The sequence below is a fragment of the Falco cherrug genome, chromosome 7 (genome assembly GCF_023634085.1).
Source record: "Falco cherrug isolate bFalChe1 chromosome 7, bFalChe1.pri, whole genome shotgun sequence".
In the NCBI taxonomy this organism is placed as follows: Eukaryota; Metazoa; Chordata; class Aves; order Falconiformes; family Falconidae; genus Falco; species Falco cherrug.
Genome location: NC_073703.1, coordinates 19,390,608 through 19,411,490, shown reverse-complemented (window position 1 = coordinate 19,411,490; position 20,883 = coordinate 19,390,608). Strand labels below are relative to the sequence as shown.

The 20,883-nt window shown below is 43.3% G+C and overlaps 1 protein-coding gene across 1 annotated transcript; it reads right to left on the bottom strand.

Moving 5' to 3' along the window:
* Window positions 1-2,535: 2,535 nt before the first annotated feature.
* Window positions 2,536-20,312, bottom strand: FAM81A (family with sequence similarity 81 member A). The gene is made up of 9 exons (XM_055717410.1): window positions 20,111-20,312; window positions 16,234-16,301; window positions 14,706-14,979; window positions 13,825-13,943; window positions 7,512-7,641; window positions 6,257-6,363; window positions 5,003-5,138; window positions 4,426-4,621; window positions 2,536-4,013 (listed from the first exon to the last, which is right to left on the bottom strand). The coding sequence occupies exons 2-9, from the start codon at window positions 16,278-16,280 to the stop codon at window positions 3,874-3,876; spliced, it is 1,149 nt and encodes a 382-aa protein (XP_055573385.1). The 5' UTR covers window positions 16,281-16,301; window positions 20,111-20,312; the 3' UTR covers window positions 2,536-3,873.
* Window positions 20,313-20,883: the final 571 nt, after the last annotated feature.

The window sequence follows — 20,883 nt, the reverse complement described above, 5'->3', positions numbered from 1 at the left end:
GCGGTGCCCTGGGGTGTACGAGGAGGAGCGTGGCCGGCAGGTGGGGGGAGGTGACCCTCCCCTCTGCTCTGCCCTGGTGAGGCCGCAGCTGGAGCCGTGCCCAGTGCTGGGCTCCCCGGTTCCAGACAAGGAACTATGGGAGAGGGTCCAGTGAGGGGCTACAGAGATGATGAGGGGACTGAAGCGTCTCCCTGATGACAAAAGGCTGGGAGAGCCGGGGCTGCCCGGCCTGGCGAGGAGAAGGCTGAGAGGGATCTTCTCCACGCACACAAACACCTGACTGGGGTGTCAGGGGGACGGGGCCAGGCTCTTGGCTGTGGTGCCCAGCGACAGGGCAGGGGGCAGCGGGCACAAACTGGGACACAGGCAGCTCCAGCTGGGTGTGAGGAAGAACTTCCTTCCCTGGAGGGTGGCAGAGCCCTGGCACAGGCTGCCAGAGGGGCTGTGGAGTCTCCTTCCCTGGAGACATCCCAAACCCACCCGGACGTGACTGTGCAGCCTGCTGGAGGGGACCCTGCTGTGGCAGGGGTTGGGCTGGGTGGTCTCTGAGGTCCCTTCCAGCCCTGACCGTTCTGTGATATCCCTTTGGCCAGTTCGAGTCAGCTGCCCTGGCTGTGTCCCTTCCCAGTTTCTTGTGCCCCTGCTCACTGGCAGAGCATGGGAAGCTTGGAAAGTCCTTGATTTAAAGTGAGCACTACTTAGCAACAGCTGAAACATCCCTGTTGTTATCAACGCTATTCTCATGCTAAATTCAAAATGCAGCACTGCAACAGCTGCTAAGAAATTAGCTCTATCCAAGCTGAAACAAGGACAGTCAGTGTTTTAGAATCAGTTTCCACCTTGCAAAATCCACCTTCCATGGACCATAGCGTCTGTAGCACTGTCCTCCTGGCTTCAGCTACCCCCCTGGGGCTGTTCCTGGGGAGGGGATTCTGCCATACAGCTTTAAAATATTGGGAGATACAGGGACTCTAATTCCCTCTTGAGGAACTCAGCTGTTACTTATCAGTTATGAGCACTCCCAGACTACACAGACGAGACATTGTTGACCTATTTTGTGTGGCAAACTTAAAAAGTAATAATAATTAAAAAAATTTAAAAGGGTTATAAGTAAAGGGAAAACAAAATAAAAAAATTTCTCCAATTGTTTGAGCAGAGTCAAATGCAGCAGGCAAGTAGGGAGCCTGAACTGAGATAAATCAATGTGCCCATCCCTGTGGGTTCTGAGTTTTGTATCAAATATATTATTGTTTGTAACTTTCAGCTCTTTCTAAAGTCTTCAAACCTGTTCTGCGCTTCAGCAGCAGGTAGCTACTCGTCCTTGCCTTTGCCCATGCGGCTGCCTCCATCGGTCCACTCCTCTGACTTGTTCTTTTTCTCCGTTACTTCTCCAGATTTTTCAATCTTTCTTCCATATTACTTTTTTTTCCATTCTGGCTTTTCCTGTTATTCTGCAGAACCCTCTTGGTCTGGAATATGTGACTTCCTTTCACAACTGACTGGTCAGAGGACTGTGAAAAGGAGGGGTGATGGGCAGGCGACACTCGTGGGGGTCCACGTGTAGCCCCAGCTCACCAGTCCTGCCACGTCTCTCCCCAGCATATGAGCCCCTGTGCCCCCCGCCACACAGCACCTTGCAGAGTCTGAAGGCACTGCATGACAGTAGGTTGCATTTCAATATTGTTTTATTTGGGCTTTTAGTGATTTGCTTTAGCTGATATTTAGGAAAAAGTATTTTCAAGCAGCGAGTTAAATGGGATGGTGTTTCATGTGTTGTTTTACATCTGGATGAATCACACAAGACTCTTAGAAGAGAAGCATTTTATTAATGTCCTATATAAATTGTTTCTCTGATTCCTTGTATGCTTTTCATATCACACCAGATTCTCTCAGGTACAGCTTTTCAATTACAAAAGAAAAATATTGTTGGGGTTTTTTTATGTCTTTCTTCATTTCTTTCTTTGTCCTGTTTTGTTGGGGTTTTTTTTAGTAAAACACCAGTGATAGCTTTCCCACCGCACATGGCTAAATACTTAAGAATAGATAAGAATACAGACATAAAGAAACAATGAATTTTTAAGACAATTCTTAAGAAATACCTGCAAACATTTCATTGTCTCCCTTTAGTGAATTGGGCTTTCCCCTGAGCTGCCATCATAAATATATTTTACAGCACATGGATGATACAAAACAGGAATAACAGAGGCAGTTTTGTTATCAAAGAGCATTGCAAGCCAGAGTTGCAAAAACTTCTTGTATCTTTGATACATTACATCACTTTCAGCTATATAGGAAGTGAATACAAACTTAGGTGCTAATCCTGTGAAGATGTATGCATTGTATTGATTTCTACACACTACACTGTCCTACTGAAGTTAATGAGTTTAAGGTTTTGGAGTTGGTTTTTTTTTCTTGATATGGTCACTCTGTGAGCTAAACCCTCTTTCATGGAAGTGATGAGGAACCGGCCACTGATTTTCCAAATAGGAATATGGTTGTGCAATACTGGCCAAACGAAAGGTCCATTAAAGACAGTGCAGGGATGTCCAATTGATTTATTTACGTTAACAATAATGCTTGTGTAAATTAATAGTGGTTTTGTACATGATTTACTATTAATATTATAAACTAATAGGATACTGTATAAGGCCTTTTATTCATGAGTGCTCAATCCTGCATGATTTACAAATATGAAGAGCAATCTTGAGCTATGAATGAAGATATAAAATCAACATATATATATTCTCCTGTGTAGATTCATATGCCATGTGGGTGCTGATTTTCATGATTTAATCTGTTCTGGGAATGGAAACCAGCACCATTATTATTTGGAAATACTGTGAATGCAATTAGCAATTTGAATCTACTGAATTATTGAAGTCACATAAATTAAAAGAATCAGTTGTTTAATAAAAGCTTTTAAGCAGATTGTAAACTGCATTTTATTTTACATTCTCTAGAGTATCTTAGATTATCACCTTCCCTTTTGTTTTCAAACCTTTCAAAGTTTTTACCAATATAATGAAACAAGTCACAGGAACACATGCCCAGTTATAAAATACTCTATATACATCTTTTACTTTGTCTCAACTCCACTTGGCTATTAATTAAAAAAAGGTCACAATACTTAAGACCACGAGTTAGGTTTCTTAACACTGTTCATGAATCATCTTAGTCTACCACTACATTGTATAACACTACTTAGTTTACACATACACAGAGAAGATATCTGCAGAACTGAACGATTTTCTGATGGTATCTAGGTTTTGAAAACTGGTCTGTTTGGTGCCAATTCTGTCTCCCCAGGAAGTCAATAGTAAAATAAACCGTAAAAATGGCCACTGAATTCAATTAACTAATTTGTATCAAGGTAGAGAATCTTGCCAAACTGATGTTAAACAAATGATATCAATTTGGGGGTGTTTGGTTTGGTTTTGGTTTTGGTTTTTTGGTGTGGGTTTTTTTTTTAAAGGGGGTGTGTGTGTGTGCAGGTGCTTATCTACACATATATGTAGATAAATAAAAGCATATACCTGCCTGATCAAGCCTGTGAAACTGGGGAGCACTGGGATACCTTTCGCAAATTAGGTGCCAGCTTCACCAATATATTACTCCAGTTTTACATGGTGCTTAACCTCCTGAGAGCAACTAGAGTACTGCAGTGGCAAATGAGCACCTCAGCCCTAAGAGCATGTTGTCAGTTGATCTGTGAAGAGCTTGGCTTGCATTTACCGCCTCGAGTAAACACACGCACGTGCGCAACAGCAGCGTGTCATTTGGTACATGCATTTCATTTGGATTACAGGCTGGAACAAGATCGTAGTCTGCCTGTTTAGCCAGGTAAATGTGAATCTCTTGGACAAAACCTTGCAGTCATGGTCCAGGCTCTCCCCATGTTGGAACCTCCTGCTTCATTTGGTGGATCTGCTTCTGTAGTTCGTCTCTGTCCAGCTTCATTTTTGCTTCTAGAACTTGCCGTAGAGACCCAATGCTCTCGTAGATAGCTGCAAATCCTAATTGCAGGTGAAAAGTAGATTAACTCATGATCAAAAGCAAGAATATCACATAATTACTATCAAAGTGTACTTCTTACCATAACACTGTGCTTTACGCTAGGAAGACAGCAAAAGTTCTGCAGAAAAATAGGACCGTAATCATGTGCTGATGGCAAAAATGCCGCCAGAGGCAGCCAAGCTATGGCCACGTAGGCTCTGGGGAGAGCACTTCTAAGCTAATGAGATGTCACCTTGTTGCTATGAATTTCACACTGAGTGAAAATCCTTTTTAATGTCACAGGTGCAGCCATTACATGTGGCCCAAAAGTCTTCACCTGCTTCGATGCAAGCAAAGGCATTTTGCATATAATTATAGGTCGATCATTGTTACCACAAGTCAGAATAAAGAACTTGATAACTATGGTCCTACCAGCATTAACTTCAGCTTTCATTTCTTTTATATCTTCATTTATCTCATTTTGAAGTTTGCCGATGCGAATGTTTATCTTTTCTTCAGTCTGTTTTGCTTCCTGTGTTTCCATGGTTATCTTCTGTATTTCTTCTATTTTGTCAATTTTCTCTGCCATTTGGTTAAATTTCATCTCTATAGCTCTTTCACTCATTTCCTGGAGCCGAGAAAAAGAATTTTTATTAGTTACTCTGCATATGAAATTACAGTGTTCTTTCCCAAATGTGCAGTAGATATTGATTAATCATCTTTTATGTGGAATTCAAAGGTGTAAGGAATTATAATTTTTTTATAAAATGGTTTAAACTGACTTGATTACTGTAGGCTACAATACTGATCTATTTAGAAGTAATCAAATTTATTTGAAGACTCTCAGGCTGTAGGGATGGCATACTTGACATCAGTGAAAAGTTGTACAAATATCGAGGGGGTCTGAAAATCTCACTCAAGTAATACCTCAATTACATCATCTTAGTTATTAATAATGCTTTTGCATACTTCCTGAGAAGCATTAATAGGACATTTTAACAAAACTTACAGTGTTTTCCTTAAAAGTCAATGAGAGTTGGTCAATTTTTTGCACAAGCTCTTTTTCAATCCTTTCATGTTCCTGTTCCAACCAGCTACGTGCAGACAAAATCTGGCTGCTGAGTTCCTCAATAGCATTTTTTAATCTAAGAGCATAATAGAAATTAGCAGGTACAAAATAGCGGAACTTGTGGTCATTCAGCAGTGACTTTTTATGAACATGTTCATTAAAAAAATTAATCACAATTTAATACATTCTTGACACCATATTAAGGGGAATCTTTGAATTTAAGGCTACTAAAGTGGATAAAGTAACATTGTTTTCGAAAATAAAGATGAAAGCACAACAAAATAGCAGGGTTTTATACGAAACACATCACAACATTTTGTGACATAGTAGGTGCAAAATCTTTGCAGCATTGAAAACAGAATAACATCATCCATTCAGATTATAGTCTTCATGTCTGTAGGTCTTAAATCTGAACATAGATTTGGTAACCGTTTATTTTAGTGGTAATGCTGGTTCATAGAGCCACACTTACGTTGCCTATACCCACCTCAAGTTTACACCAACCAATGGTGCCAGTGAAACTGTTTCTTTAGACAGCCTTTCTTCCAGTGAATATTTGAAATCTGGATCTATTCTTTCATCTGGTTTTCAAATAGTTTTACTGACGTAACTGATGGAGGTTGCGTGAGGATGGCAATAAGCAGTAAGGAGTAAGGATGCGGATGGCTTAAGCCAGGAGTGCCACTGAGTGAGAAATGCCTGGAGAGGAGTTAATAGCTGAATTGAATATATCCCTATATAATGTCCAGTAGTAGCACAGTAGCTTATCATTAATAATTTAGGTATTTGAGTTAATTATTTAAGCCAATTGAAAGCAGTAACGCTTTGTGAATGCTGTGCCTTGCTGCCTGGTTGCTTGAGTCGAACTTTTTGCACCGCTCCCGACAGCCACCTCCAGCATTAGTTGCTTCGTACAGCTCTTGCAAAAAGGTACCAGGCCACTCCTACAAAAATCCTTAGTTGTGTTCTTTAATACAAGTTCTGCCTGAATACTTAACCAGGGACTTAATGGGCGGTTCAAAATGGCCTAACAACATTAGGGGCAGGATTCTCGTTGCAGGTGAGGCCCGCTCGCTTTTGTAACATCTGTGGGGCACACATGCACAGTTAAAGAGGTTCATGCTTTTGCAGCCCCGAAGATACAAGCAGCTGGGGGGTGCGGCGCAGGGCCGCAGCCGGGCTGGCGGCACTCACTTCATGTCCAGCAGGTGGAGCTGCTGGCTGCTCTCCTTGTAGGCCAGCTTCAGCTTCGCCTCCTGCTGCACGATGGACTGCTCTACTCTGCTCAGGAGGTGAGAAATCTGAAACGAGATTCACTATTTACTATTTTGCAACAGCATTTCATCACAGTCTCATTTGGGATATTTCAGAACAGTAGAGGAGACCTTAAAGTAGGGCCGGTTTTGCTGACATTTAAAAAATTGAATTTGCACATTTCACTTCATTATGAAAAGCATACTACCTTGCAAGACGAAAGTAGCAACATTGTAAAAACGGTAATTTTTCAGCCATAAATAATTTGAACAGTTTTGCCTTGAAGGCACCTGCCTGCTCCCCCCCTTGAGACACCTGAATTTGCACCATCCATCCATCTCTGTGTTGCCATATAAGCATGGTAAATGAATGGCAAAGCACTCCACCAGTACCGAGTGATATTCATCACTTCATGTATAACAGCTACTGCAGTGCTAGAAGTGCTGAATTTAGCTGGGGGGAGGTCATTACTAACAGAAAATACTTCTCACCAAAGCAACCATCCCAGTTTCACAAAACATACTGTTCTGTTTTACAAGATTCATGCCAATATGCTCCTGGCATGCTAATACGCTATACAGAGTCTTCTGAGAGAGGTAAAGTGGATTTTAACCACTTGCCGACTGCAAAATGAAGATGGAAAAATACTTTTGTTGCCCAAGAAAATGGGAAGGCCTTGAGCTGGAGATAGGAAGAATCCTTTTCCTTAATGTCCTAAGTCTCTGCTTGTACCTAGTGCTCACTCCCATTCTCGTACCCAATGGAAGAGAAACACGGCAGACAGATTAACGGATTCACAGAACCCAAACCCACGTTTTTTTGCAAACTTTCAACAATTGTGTTCAAATACGTATGAAGTCAGCTAGGGAAGGCCAAAACATACAGGGAGAGACACTGATGCTTGCATTGTTGTGGTAGTTTTCCAGAGCACCTCTGTTCATTCCTGGAGGCCTTATAATACTAGCTCCATCTACACAGCATGCTAAAGGCAGAAAATTAAGGACTTTTTTCAATTAGACCAGCACAGTAATGCAGCTAGGTACCAGTATTCAATCTAATAAGGACTGTGAGCAGATACAGCTCTCCATTTGCAAATCTGTGACCTCCCAGGACAATAATTAACAGTACTGGAGTTTGTGTGGATTAGACTATACCTCTCACCCGTACATTGATCACTTTGGTCTAAATACCATACCTGTATTTCTGCCTCTTTGATTTTAGACTCTAAGATGAGCTTGGAGGTGTGTTGGTCTTTACTTAGGCTCTGAAGTCTTTCATAGGTAATTTTATGCTCTGCAGACAGTCTGGCTAACCCAGCGTCACACCTGTTTGAACAAATAAATACCAGAGCAACAGCTGAATAGAGTATAAGGTCCAGGCTTTTAAAATTATCCATTTTAGACTGGGCATTTCTGTGAAATTCCTGGCTGTCTAACAAACAGTGTCTTACAAGACTGTAACAGTGGTGATATATCTCACAGTACTCAACAAACTGCTCCCAAATGGGACTAGAAGTCAAACAGTCTGACCCACAACATTCCTGCCTTCTTGGCACTGACGTAACACATGGAGACTGCGGTGTTATCAGCCAGGGAAACAACATTAGAAATGCAAAGATGCAGAATTTCAGTCCCTCGTATTTCTGTCATACTCCAGAAGACATCTGTTAAGGTGTGCATGAGTTCACCTACAGGATTAGAAGCCTAAATAATTGAGGACCATTTTTTCCATTATTGAAGCTGTGTTCTCCTGAGGTTTGCGTACTTATTTTTATTTGTGAAATAGTAGTATACATTTAATATGTGTAGCAAACAATGTGAGGCAAATTTTACAGTTACTAGTCTTTATTTAGGTAAAACTGTCATTGAAAGGAATGGCAATTTTGTCTCACAAAAGGCTACAAAATGCCGTCCTGGAGCACAGTAATTATTATTTCCTTTCTTCACACTGGAACATTACTCGATGCTGTAACATTTTCAGGACAAATGTGCTATCGAATATGTGCATTTTGTACCACATTTGAAAAACACTTTGGTCAGGTGGATTTCATCTACAGTAACACAGTTAGGACATTAACTGAGCTGTAAAAATGTGAGTACTGTAATTTCAGGAGTAAGACCTCTGCGAAGCATGAGTCGTGTATTTTTTTGCTAAGGGAAATATGTAATTGGCAATGTTACCAAATTTGATCTATGAAACTGATGAGGAACAGACAGCAGCTACAGTTTGAAGAAGAAAAAGGCAGTAAGAAGGAACAAGCAAAGGCACCTGAAGTCATTACCTAAACCGATGACACATTTTAACATCTTTCTAGTGACATTTCAGTACAAAGGCTTTCATTTCAACACGCATTTTCATCACCTCGGTTACAGTAACTACAGTATCATTAAACATGAAGGGAAAGGAATGGCTGAAATGACAAACGGAGCATCTGCTTAGTATTACAGTAAAATTTAAATGTGAAAATAATCAGTAATGCAAAATAGCACCTAAAAATTATAAAACCTGTGAAAATTAAAATTATAATTCAGCAGCTCAGCATTGTGAGACTTAGTTAGTAGTATCTGTAGGAAGACCAGCTAAGGTTTACATCGCAGTGAGCCATACTTGTAGGTCTTACGATCAGGCAGTTTCTTTAGAAAGACAAGAGAGAAGCCAAATCTCTCCAAGTTGAATCAGAGGAAAGAAATCAGCTTGCATCTAGTCACCAAAAGCCTATGGGCTTAAAAAATATAGTTTTGTTTCTCTGAGGCGTGACAGAAAATATGAAAAGAAACAGCTTTGAAAACTACTGTAGCAAATGTGAACAGCAGGCATCTGTAACTGATTTTAAGGCAAATGAGTGTTTTGGGATTAATCACAGTGCATCTCTCTTCTTTGTGGAACGCAGTTACATGATCAAAGGGGTCATATAGTTGCACAGTAACTGAAACATTGAAATCTGACTGTGTTAATTTAGTGTCAGCCTGGAATGTTTATCCTGCTATGTTGTTTGGTTTGGTTTTTCAAACAATATTCCATATATTGAAGTGGTCGCAGAGAAGTCTTTTTGTTATTTATATTGTACACACTTACAACACTTGATTAGTTTTGACCTGGAAGAAAACATCAGTGTTCTGTAGACGAAGAATTGATATTAGTTAAGTGAGTGTACATTTTGAGTTTAAAACTTAGAGCAATTAAATAACCTCAGTCCATGCTTCTACTAGCCTTCAAATGGTGGGGAGGTAATAATAAGATGAACGTAACATTTTTTATTCAGGTTTCTACTTTGTGAAGGGTCAGAAGAAAATCAGCAAACCAAACAGAAGTACATACTACAGTTTGGAATTTTTCCCTGTTAAAAAAAAAAAAAAAGAAAAAAAAAGGCGGCATGTTACAATCCCCAATGAACTTCCCATACCTCTGAAAGTTCTGCTTTGATATTACTTTATAGATTCATGTTAAAATGACAATATAATTCTTCTTAAAAATAGAACCAACTGTTTCTGAACACTGGATTTAAGTTCCTGTGTAATTTAATCAGACTGTCTTAAGTAAATATAAATCATATAAATAATATAAATTTGTAATTATATATATAATAAATATAAATTATATAAAATAATACAAATTTATTTTTATTTTAAATTATATGACATATAAGTCATATAAATAAGCCAGGAGACTATGGATATAAAGACAGAAGTTGAAAACAACTTTCAAGGTTTGGCCATCTTAAAAAGACAAAGAAATGAGAAATAGATTTCTAGGAGAAATACTACTTTAAAAAAACAAGAGCTGTATATAAAACCATTTTTTACAAAGAAATGCACAATAAATAATTCTCTGTCTTCATGCCTGAAATTCTGAAGCTGGCTATACGAACAACCCAGTGCAGTTTTTCATGTGCAGTTGCACACATGCACTGTTGAAAATTGAGCTAAAGATGCACTAGAATGTGTTCATTGTACTAATGCTTGATGTTGGAGGACATTTTCTGAAAGTTCGGATTGCCAAGCTGTGTACTTACTGGAAATTCGTAAATGAAGAATAAACGGAGAGTTTTCATAGTGCCAAGTGTTATTCTCAATTTCAGAATACAGCATAATTCTAGAAACCAGGGATGTTTAATACAAACAGTGAAATTACCAAACAACTGCCTTCCAAGTCATAGTAAGCAAAAGCAGTAGTTATTTTTCTGGTGCCCTGAAGAGCATTTTTGTTGCCTTTGATCTCTAAGAAATCAAAACACAATGGTTGCTCTATTCACTGTCACGGGGGACCAGATAAAGCTGTGAACTAAACCAATGCTCTGCAACAGGATGCTGTATAAATTAAGCTATGATGGTACATAAAGATTTAATGTTCCTGTTCTATTATAACAAGAGATGTTTCAGTTAAAATACCAGTGTTTCAGTGAAAAACAAGTAGCTGAAGAAAAAGTAGTGAAAAGCAAGTTGATACGTCCAGGGGATCCACTGGGCAGGACCAGCAGAGCTGGTAGGTTCTGAGTAGCCTGGATCAGGGAGCCCAGATCATGCTCATCGTGTGCGTCTCCTACACGGCAAGTAGCCAGAGTGCAGCACATTTATTGTACTTATGAAGTTCCTAAATGCAGTGCATCCCAGATGCATCAGGCTCATTTTCTGTGCAGTGTAGGAAAATCTGCCTACGTGTCATGAGTCCAGGGTGCCTGAAATGAATCAGATCTATAATGTATATAAAAAATCATCCATATATGCAAAGTAGGCCCAATTTGAACATGCAACGTTGCCATTTCTCTGGATGTTTCAGCTTTCGGGAAGCTTCTAGAGGCAGCTACTTAGTGCTATGGTTCTGATCAGGCTGCTGTATTGAAACTTTCCAGATGGATGACCATAGTCCACAAGTTATTCTGTAAAAAAATTCTAAGGCACTATTCATGAGGTTTATGATCCAGTATCACTAGAAATAGACTTGGTCAATTTGTGTTGCCAACATCAGGGTCAGAAGGCTGGAGTGATGGATCTGTCCAGATCCATCTAAAAGGAGGCATCTACCTCATTTTCTGCTCAATGTGTAACTGAATCTAATAGAGAGAATATTTTTCTTAAAGTGAATAACACTGGTTCTTAGGAAAATGTAGGGCATCATTCATGGTGAGCACTGTAATGATGCTTTACAAATTCATCAGTAAATTGTGCTTCATGAGAAATGGCCCAGAGACATGAGCTGTAATGCGTGCTCAGTCTTCTGAGAGGGATAGGAGTTCATTCTGTGGCGCAGGTGGGGTCGGCTGTGAGGTGTGTCTGAATGTCACTCCTCCGGAGCTGTGGGTACGTGGGTTTGGAGCTGTGCTTCAGAACTGCATGTGCATTAGGGATCCCTGTTCTCGTCGTTAAAAGCAGCATCCCTCAAGAAATAACGAGACAGTTGTTCGATGATATATTGACATGTTACAGAACAGTTGGTGTTAGGAAATAAACACCATCCTCTCCAATATTGAAGTTGAATAGGATGTTTAATACGCATGCAATTACTGGAACTGAAATTTGGCCAGAATCCTGAGACTGACACTAAAATTATTACAGGACCAAAGGGCTCAGACTGAGGTGATTTACTGTGGCGTGGCACATACAGACTGATGCACACCGACTGTCCTGCACACTTCTAGCCTGGAGCACACGTGCTGTGCCGGGAGCTGAAGGAGCTCGGTGTGCAGTAGCCTCGGCCGTGCGTAGGACCTTGGCTGTGGCCGAGAGCTGATGCACGGCAAGCTGCTGACCCCCAGTAACTAGATCATGTGTCTAAGGTTTCACTCTTTGAACTCATCTGAAAACTAGCAGGACTAGATGTAAATGGGAAATTACATCAGGTGAATTCAGCCTGTTTTATATAAGGAACATTAGCTAGAGTAATCAGAAAGTGTTTATCCCGAGGGAAGTTTCTTGTAAGTACCTGTGTTGTGCCAACAGCATAGCAAACTGCCGCCTTGACCATGATCTCCAGATATTGCTATAATCATTAGTCACAGGAACATGAATTTGCAAAGTAGAATATGTCTGTAATTAAAGACAAAGAGCGTTCTCCTGTGGAACACTGCTATAACTTGATTTCTGGTAAAGGGAAGCTTTTTCTCTTCCTCATTCAGGGAAAATTTTTATGTAGAGAGCATAATGCTGAATAGAAGGTAACAGTTAAAAAGACTGTAAACTGCTTCTGTGACAGTAATGAATGCAAATATCCAAGGTTCACTGCACAGTCTGAGATGAGGCAGATTGGTGTAATCTCATACAACTAATTGCAACCCAGGCGCAGTACGAGGGCGTTGCCCTAAGTAAATAGAAGAAATCCTGGCTCAGACTGCGCTAGCCCACCGCCGATCCCCACAGCAGCACTGGGGACAGGTGAGGGCCCCGCTGTGGGGCTCCTGCTGGCCCGTGTTGATTCACCCGAGTCCTGCTACTGAACGCAAAGGCGCCGTATTCTGCTGCGCAAGGTGTAGCAACTGCGTGGCTCCCATACGGACCGCACCCAGGCTGTGGTATGGTCTCAAAGTGGACTTTTTATATAAAGAAGCAGGAAGAACTAAGCAGGTACATTTGTCAGGGATTTCTCAGTGACATAGATAATATATATATATATGTAAAACCCCTCTGAAGTATTCTTTACAAAATGGGCTATCAAAGTTACAGTGGAAACATGAAACAATTTATGAGAAAACTTCAGTTCAAGGCAAATCTCTCCCAGATTATTTTTGTAGGCTGTTGAAAGTTATCACTAAATCAGCTGAAGGGCAAAAAAGGAAAACTATCTGTACAATATAGACAGTAGATCAAATTCAGGACAAGTGGACATCCACCAAAGTTATTAGCCAAGCTACTTTAAGCCGGATTAGGTCCTTTTTCTATAGGTGTTACATGTCCTCTGTCTTTTGTGCTCAGCTTGACAGACACTGAAGCAAACGCTGTTGTACTGGGCTTTGTAGATGTGTCACCGGTGGTACAAGCTGAAGCCTGTGTAGCTGCACAATTGAAACCTGGAGTTTCAAGTAGCCTATAAAACCCCGTTACTTTATAGTTTTCTGTTCCTTACGTGCCGGGCAGCCTGCGTAGTTGTTAATATGGCTAACCAGTAACTGAATGCACAGATTTTTGCTTCTAAAACATATGCAGAAATGTGCAGCTATTCTGTTCTTTACAAGTGCAAATTGTTCCCTGCTGCCTTTATAATTGTGCTAATTAATTTGTTTCAAAGATAGACCAGCCTAAGCGGAGTACTTTTTAAAGCTGAACCAAATCCAAATTCCTAAGGAATTTGAGGTAGTTTATTAAAAACTAATTTCAGGAATTAAGGGTGATATTGTTAAGTGTAATATGTAATAACGGAGTGCAAAGGATTATTACTAATTTTCTTGAAAACACTGAGCAAAATTATCCTGGGAATTCTGCCAAAGTTGAATTCAGCCCATTATTATTAACATTCATACTTCAAGATTAAAACAACATTAACTAGGCCCCAAAAGATGGTTCTGTGTTGACTTTTACCTTGCAACTCTTCCCCGAAGATCTCCTAAACCAGAAAGCTGCCGCATTTCCAGACTCTTCAGGGTAGAATTTGTTCCATAGCTGAGATTGTCTCTGACACGTATCTGTTCCTGCAGCATCTACAAAGCATTCATATGCAAATATAAACTCAGTATGTCGCATGTAAGGTACACTTAAAATATCGCTCATTATTTTTCAGTAACATAAGAAACCATTTTATTATTACGTTACTAAAATCTTTCTTTTGTTTTGTACTAAACCAGATACTTTTTTTTGGTCATTTACTCTTTCTTATTCTTAGTGCCCAATCTGCACATAAATACTGTAACAAAGTGTAATTTGACAGCGGAACCGGGACTTCAATATTCATTTTTATCCTTTCGTTTTCGCCACCACGGCCCGGGTGCTGACAGCCGCAGAGGCCAGCCGTGGTGGTATCTGCACACGATTAGGGCACAAAGCCGAGCAGTCGGTCTGGCTGCTCCGTGTCGTCACTAAGTTGGAAGTGAAAGAAAGTTTATTACAGAGCTGAGGCATTTCCTCGTGTTTACACAGCACAGCCTTTGGGCTGAACTTGAGCTGGGTATTACTGTCGCATTAATTAATTTTTTCAGGATTTTCCGATGCAGCTTTCGAAAGCAAGCTGATTAATACCACAAAGGTTTCTGTGTTTATGGGCTGATATCCCGTGCTATTTTCATAGGCACTGCAAGAATTGCGTCGTTTGCAAACAGTTTTTCAAGTTCTAAAAACAATTTATAAGCTTTACAGGATCTTCAGACCTTGTCTGACCTTTACTCCTCCTGTGGTAAACTTGCTTACTAAATTAGAAGGAATGAGTAGCTGAAATGCCATTAGACTGTGAAAAATTCTTAACATACCTCGATGTCCCGGTTGAGCTGCCTCACTATTGCCGTTATGTTTCGGATATGTTCTTCCAAGAGTTGCCTAGCCAACCGGTCACCCCCCCCTTTGTTCTGCATTCTGTGCAGAGTGGAAACAATGTCCTCCTTAATGCGAAAAGCGTGTTCCACAAGAGCCGCCGTTGTTTTCTCATGGCTTAGGATTCTGTCTTCCAGCTGATCCACAAGGCTCGCGGATGCCAGCGGGACCGCCGTCAGCGCCTGGCTGTGCAGCGGTATGTTTCGAACCCGCCTAGTGAAGAAGAAGATCCAGTCAGTGTTAGGCTCTCACCCAAAACTGAGCAATGCTGTTCCGCGGGAGACAGCGTGATGCTATCTGCATATCGATGCTGAGGAGCAGCACCAAGATGCTCGCAGGGAGAGGTCCCGCTGCTGCAACTCCGTGGGTGCTGTGCTGGCTGCAGCACCTCTGTGGTACAAAGGCAGGTCAGGCTCTTTTTTCTACCCTTTAAGGGAGCTTACAAAAGCGTAGGATCTCAATAAAAGGGCATTAGCATTATAAAAGTAGTTACAATTCAGAACTATTAATCTGATTAAGAATCCAAATTCAAAACCTTTTCATTGAGTTTCAAAAGTTTCCAACGCTATTTGTCTCAACAGTTCTCAAGCTTAATCCAAGTAGTAAATGCAGAAGGTAGGTACTGCGAATTCAATGGAAACCGACTGAGATTTAAAAGGAGTAGCTTGCATCCGTTCTTTTTTTTACTCTCTGTAGCTACCCAGTAATACCATACAGAAGCTTGGTCCCCCATGAGCTGGACAGGAGGATATGCAGGTGTAGAAACTGAGGGGAGACTGAAATTATGACAAGCTTCTTATAGTTTCAGAAGTCAGTTTTTCCCCCAAAACAGCTTACGTTTGGGTACTTTGAATAATTGCCTTTTTTTTTTTTCAAGAGAGCTCTGCACTGCATAGCTTCCATGGAAAGGAATGGAGCTCATGGGTGCTCCAATTCAAAAAAACTTAGGCTGCTAACGCATGCAATCTTTTCCTGCTGCTATATTCCGTACAGAACAGTTTTCAGAAGCATAAGTGGAAGATACAAGTTCAACCCCACTTTGAAAGAGGACATCTTTTTTCTTGGAACTCTGTTATTTACTGTGTGTTCTCCATGTTGTTTCCTGTTAAATGAGCAAAAATAACAGTTTACTTTCACCATGATGATACTGATAGAGACGTAAGAGGACTCCAGCAAAGGTCACTTCTGGCTCTGAATTTTCACGCTCTTTCCATGCTGCTAGAAGACTGGCTAAAATATAGTATTCTTGGACTTCTATTCAGTTACAGTTTAAGCTGTTTAATTCCTTTGGGAGAGGATTAAGTAAAAGCTGAGTAAGGAACTGTGATTGGAATGAATCTACAGTGTCTCATTTTGCTTTGCATACTAATGCCTAAGCCCCAAGTCACAGCATTACTATAGAGAGAGAACTGACAGACATAATATTCTATGATATGAAGATTTTACTTTTTACATTCCAAACTGTACCTTTCAGAAGGGGCAAGAGTTGGGAAGATTGGGCTTCGCTGGGCCATCTTCTGGTCAATAATTTACGTCTGTTGAAAAAGTACACGTTGAATTATTTAACAGTTTGTATCTGGCACTGGAATGACTTAATGCTTCTGCTTTAAGTGAACCTTTAAGTAAAGTTTTAAGATTACGCTGACAGCTCTGATCTTGGAAATCAAATACTGCGTATGGAATAAATGCAAATAAAAATCAATACAACAGAACAAAAGGAGAAAACCTAAAAACTGCTAAAAAGCTTTTTGTAGTGAAAACAATACTCTTGAAAAAGGCAGGGCTGACAGCCTTGGAACCGAAATCTGCTGTTGCCCCACAGAACTGGTTTGGCAGGACAGAGGCAAACAAAGTTCTGGTCCCCAGTCTGTCAGCTGGTCTCAGACATCATCAATCAATGAATGAAAAAGCAAGATCCACAGGATTATCGTAAAGCTTAAGAAAGTATTGGCTAGAGAATGAAATAAAAATACTTCGTGACAGCGGATTATTCAGGTTAGGGTGTTTTTCAGGTAAAAGCATTGGCAGTCAGAAACCTAAGTAACATGTGTTGGACATCAGCACCGTTTAGCAAAACTGAGTCTTTTATTTGTCTTCAAATCTAAATGACTACACTTTATGCTGTAACTAAATTCTTCTGCGGTAAGAATATAGATTCTGGGTTTAATTTTTAGACATAGCCAGCCAGACTGTGACAGACGTTGCAGCAGGGTAGTTCTGTTAAATAGCTTCAGAAAGATGTTTTAGGTATCTTACTGTAAACAAGATCAGTACCTGGCTCAGCAGCTTTGTTCACTGACAGAAATTAATGAAATGGACAGTAGCCTCAATCAAATCCAATTTTTCTGCCCTATGTAAAACAAATAAACATTTTTAACTATAAATAGAACGATCGTGGCCCAAGCCTGAACTCTTTGGGAACCTAAAATCCCTACTGAAAACTAAAGGCTGATGTATGAAAAGAATTTTGCAATCGGTGATGAAATCTGGTGCAATATGCTGTACAAACTGAAAGAGAAAAACAGGGTTATTGAAAGAAAAGTCTCAAACACCGACTGTAAAGAAGTGATAGGACTATCCTCTGAGATCTCAAAATGCGAAGCGTGTTTATGCTTTAGAAATGCATGAAAGCACTGCCTAAAAGCAGAGAGCAAACATTGTCACAGTATGTGTGTTCTATTTATAGCACAGTGCTTCAGAAACTACAAATTAGAAAAAAAATAGTTTTAAGAGAAGCTGGGCTGCTGAGCAGCAATGACACTAAACTGGAATTCAGAAGGTCTGATTGTGATTCCGTGCTCAATACCTGATCCTCATGACTTTGGACAAGTTATTTCCATGTCTAGTGACTCAGTTTCCCCATATGGAAGACAGCGATAATGATACCTGCCTCCTTGTTGAAGTTCTTACATGCCTGTAAGTAAAAAGCACGCTATAAGAGCTGGGTATCATGATGACTTCTGCATTGAAAATCCTGCGCAGACACTGGATGTCCAGTCCTTTCCCAGTTGCTGTTTGTTTTTTGGTTGGTTTTGTTTGGTTGGGTTTTTTTGTAAACAATGCCACCACTCTGCAAGGTCTCACTCCTAGCTGTGCCGTGGGGTTATACCGAAACCCGGCACCCAGTTCTCAGCAGATCTGAACTCATTTACTCTTAGTCCTCTGGGCCAAAACACATTTTAATGATCTTGATGCAGTGAAGCATTTAAACACAATTGAACTATAAACACAGGAATATCCCACTGATTTAAGAAGAGCTATGCGTATCACAGCAGCAAAGCACTGGATGCTACCTAGAAAAATGAAGAACAAATATTAAAGTCTGTACATCTAGCAGTGTCTTAGGGAAATGCACCTTACAAAAACCATCCAAACAAAAAAATCCTCAAGTGTTTTAATCTTACAGCCTTCAGGATCCATTTATTATCGATCGAAAAAAATGTTTGCAGCAGAGTAAGCATAGGATTGCTCGACGTTTTTACTTGTTCTGCTGGGCTACCATTAGACATGCAGCTAACTGCAACCGTCTGGAGAAATTGTGCGCATGAAACAAAAGTTACACAGACGGACTTCTTATTCATTTGTTATTGCTAACTTAAGCACATCACTCAGTACACACTGAAATATCAATTATCAGATTTCTTGGTCTAATCCAACACCCAGAAGGGATGTGTTAAGACCTCGTTCAGCAGTTGTACAAAACTTTTCTGCAGTTTGGAGGTTATCTGCAGTAAACACTAAGAGATACATGTCAGAACTAATGACAAAGTCCCTCCTTGTGAGTGTGCGTAAGACCGATTTAGACTAATAAATATAAAACAAAAGAAAAAACCAGGATGCGATGCCTAGAGTCAGAGGAGTGTAGTTTCACATAGCTCCAATTTTAATGGCAAGTAAACTAGGGTCAACTTAGATACCAGTTGAAGCTTCAGGTGCTTAATTTCTTTTTTTTTTTTTTTTTTTTAATGAGGATGTCTCCTGCTTGATACTGCTATGGGAATGTAAACAATGTTACATGGGAATGTAAACAATGATCTATTAACCCTGTCAATTTTGGTAGATTGATTCAATTTACTGAATATGATTCAATTTACTGAATATTCTAAACATACTTGTCACAGGGATGATATAAAGACTTTTTTCCCAGTTGTAACTGGTATGCCTAGCACTAAAATAGCAGTTCGCTTCATCGGTTAGGCAGCTTTTCCATACAGACCGGGGTATGTCTTTAGCATTTCTTTAGGTCACTGACAGCAGACGTGTAAAAACTTGGGAAAAAGCCGTATATGGAACATGCTGGAGAGACACTTCTAGGAATGCAAAGTTCCCCCCTGGCTCCTGGTGCTGCGGAATCCCTTCCTGCTGCGCCAGCGCCCGGCACGGCCCGAGGCTGCGGGGGCTCCGTTTCTCGGGATGGGAGGGATAACCACACCTGTCGTCTTGGGGTTTCCATCTTCCATGCCGACCCGTGCTAACTCTGTGCGCCTCGCCGCGCTTCCCACACGCGTTCCCACTGCACGCCCGCGGGGTGGTGGAGCCCTGTTAACCCTGACAGCGCTGCTGCCGGGGGGGTGAAGCGGGGGGGGCTGTGCGGCCCGCGGCAGGTCCCGGGGGAGCCAAACCCGGCTGGGATACCGGCCAGGGATACCGGCCAGGGAAACGCTTCCACCGCGCCGCTCGGCCAGGGAGCGGCTGCGGGCGCTGCGCGGGGGCGCAGGCAGCGCGGGAGCCGCGGGCGGGGGGCAGCGGGACAGTTCCCGTGTCGCAGCTGGGCACGGAGGGGGGTCAGGCCCGGCTGTACCGGGAGGGCACGGAGGAGGGTCAGGCCCGGCTGTACCGGAGAAGCACGGCACGGCCGAGCCCCTCCGCGCCGCTGAGCGCACCCTGCGCACCCGGCCCCACGTGCCGTACGGGGCGCAGGCGGCCTGCCGGGGGGGAGGGGGGGGAGCACCTGCGCCCGGGGATCGGGGCCACCGGCCCTCGGGGGAAGCGGGGCCGCCAGCCCGGGCCGGGGTGTGCTGGCGCGGCGGCCGGGAGCGGGGCCGGGAGCGGGGCCGGGAGCCGTGCTCGCGCCCCGGCGTGTGGCGGCAGCGACGCAGCCTGCCCTGCGTAGGGCCGGGGCCCCGCCGGCCGTGCCGTTCCCTGCCGCGCCGTGCCGTGCCGCGCCGTGCCGCGGGGGGCACCGCTACGCGCGGTGACGGCCGCGGAAGCACGGAGTGTAGGACAGTGACAGTGACAGTGACAGGACACGACAGCGCAGCCAGCGTCACCCGAGGGCCATGCAACGCGGGGCACGGAGCTGCCACGGGCTCCCGGGCGGGCGCAGGGCGCTGCGCGCACTCACCAGTGCCGGATCGCGGCGGGCCGGGGCTGCCCGCCTGTCCCCCGCATGCCAGCGGCCGCCTGCGCCCCGCTCCTCAGCGCGCTGCCGCCGCCACAGCGGCGCTGGCCGGGCGCCCTGCCTGCCGCTACGCCGCCGCGCCGCGCCCGCGGGCCGGCCCTGCGTCCATCGGCGGCGCCGTGCCCGCCGCCCGCCCGCCCGGCTGCGCGGAGCGGGGCCGCCGCAGGCCGGGCTGCGGGAGCGGCAGCGGTTGCCAGGACGCCGTCACCATGGCAACGCGCGGGGCGGGGGGCGGGCGCTCCCGGACGGGCCGCGCAGGGGCAGCCGCGCTGCCGGCGGCGCGCAGGGTCCGCGCCCGCGGTGCGGGGGCTGGGGGTGGCAGGGCAGCCGCGGCTGGGAGCTGCCGGTGGGGCAGCAGGGCCGGGGGTGCGGCGGGGGCGCGGGCTTTGCTGGGGCGTGCGGCAGCACCGGCGGCGGACGGCGGCAAATCACGGGTCTGGCGGTCACGTTTCCGCGTGGTATTTTCAAACAACATCTACCAGCTCGCGTCAGTAAAACTTCACGTATCACAGCAGAAGTGATCCTCCGCTTGCGCAGCAGGGGCGTGTGAGCGAAGGGAAAGTATTCCTGGAAAAGCAAAGCGGCGGTGGGGTGGTGCCTGCGCTTTTGTTTCCTGCTTGGGTCATTCTTTGGACTTCAGCACAACCGTCTGGGGTAAACAAAGGGGAAGGAGCATGGGAGGCAGTCAGGCGTGCCAGGCAGCCCGCACCAGCACG

What these genes read in the sequence shown, in the direction of transcription:
- FAM81A (XM_055717410.1), bottom strand. Translation starts at nt 16,280, where the DNA reads ATGGCCCAGCGAAGCCCAATCTTCCCAACTCTTGCCCCTTCTGAAAG. An exon ending in AGCTCAACCGGGACATCGAG is followed by an intron (nt 13,944 to 14,705) that starts GTATGTTAAGAA and finishes AATGCTTTGTAG; the next exon opens with ATGCTGCAGGAACAGATACG. An exon ending in GAAAGCTGAAGTTAATGCTG is followed by an intron (nt 4,014 to 4,425) that starts GTAGGACCATAG and finishes ACCTGCAATTAG; the next exon opens with GATTTGCAGCTATCTACGAG.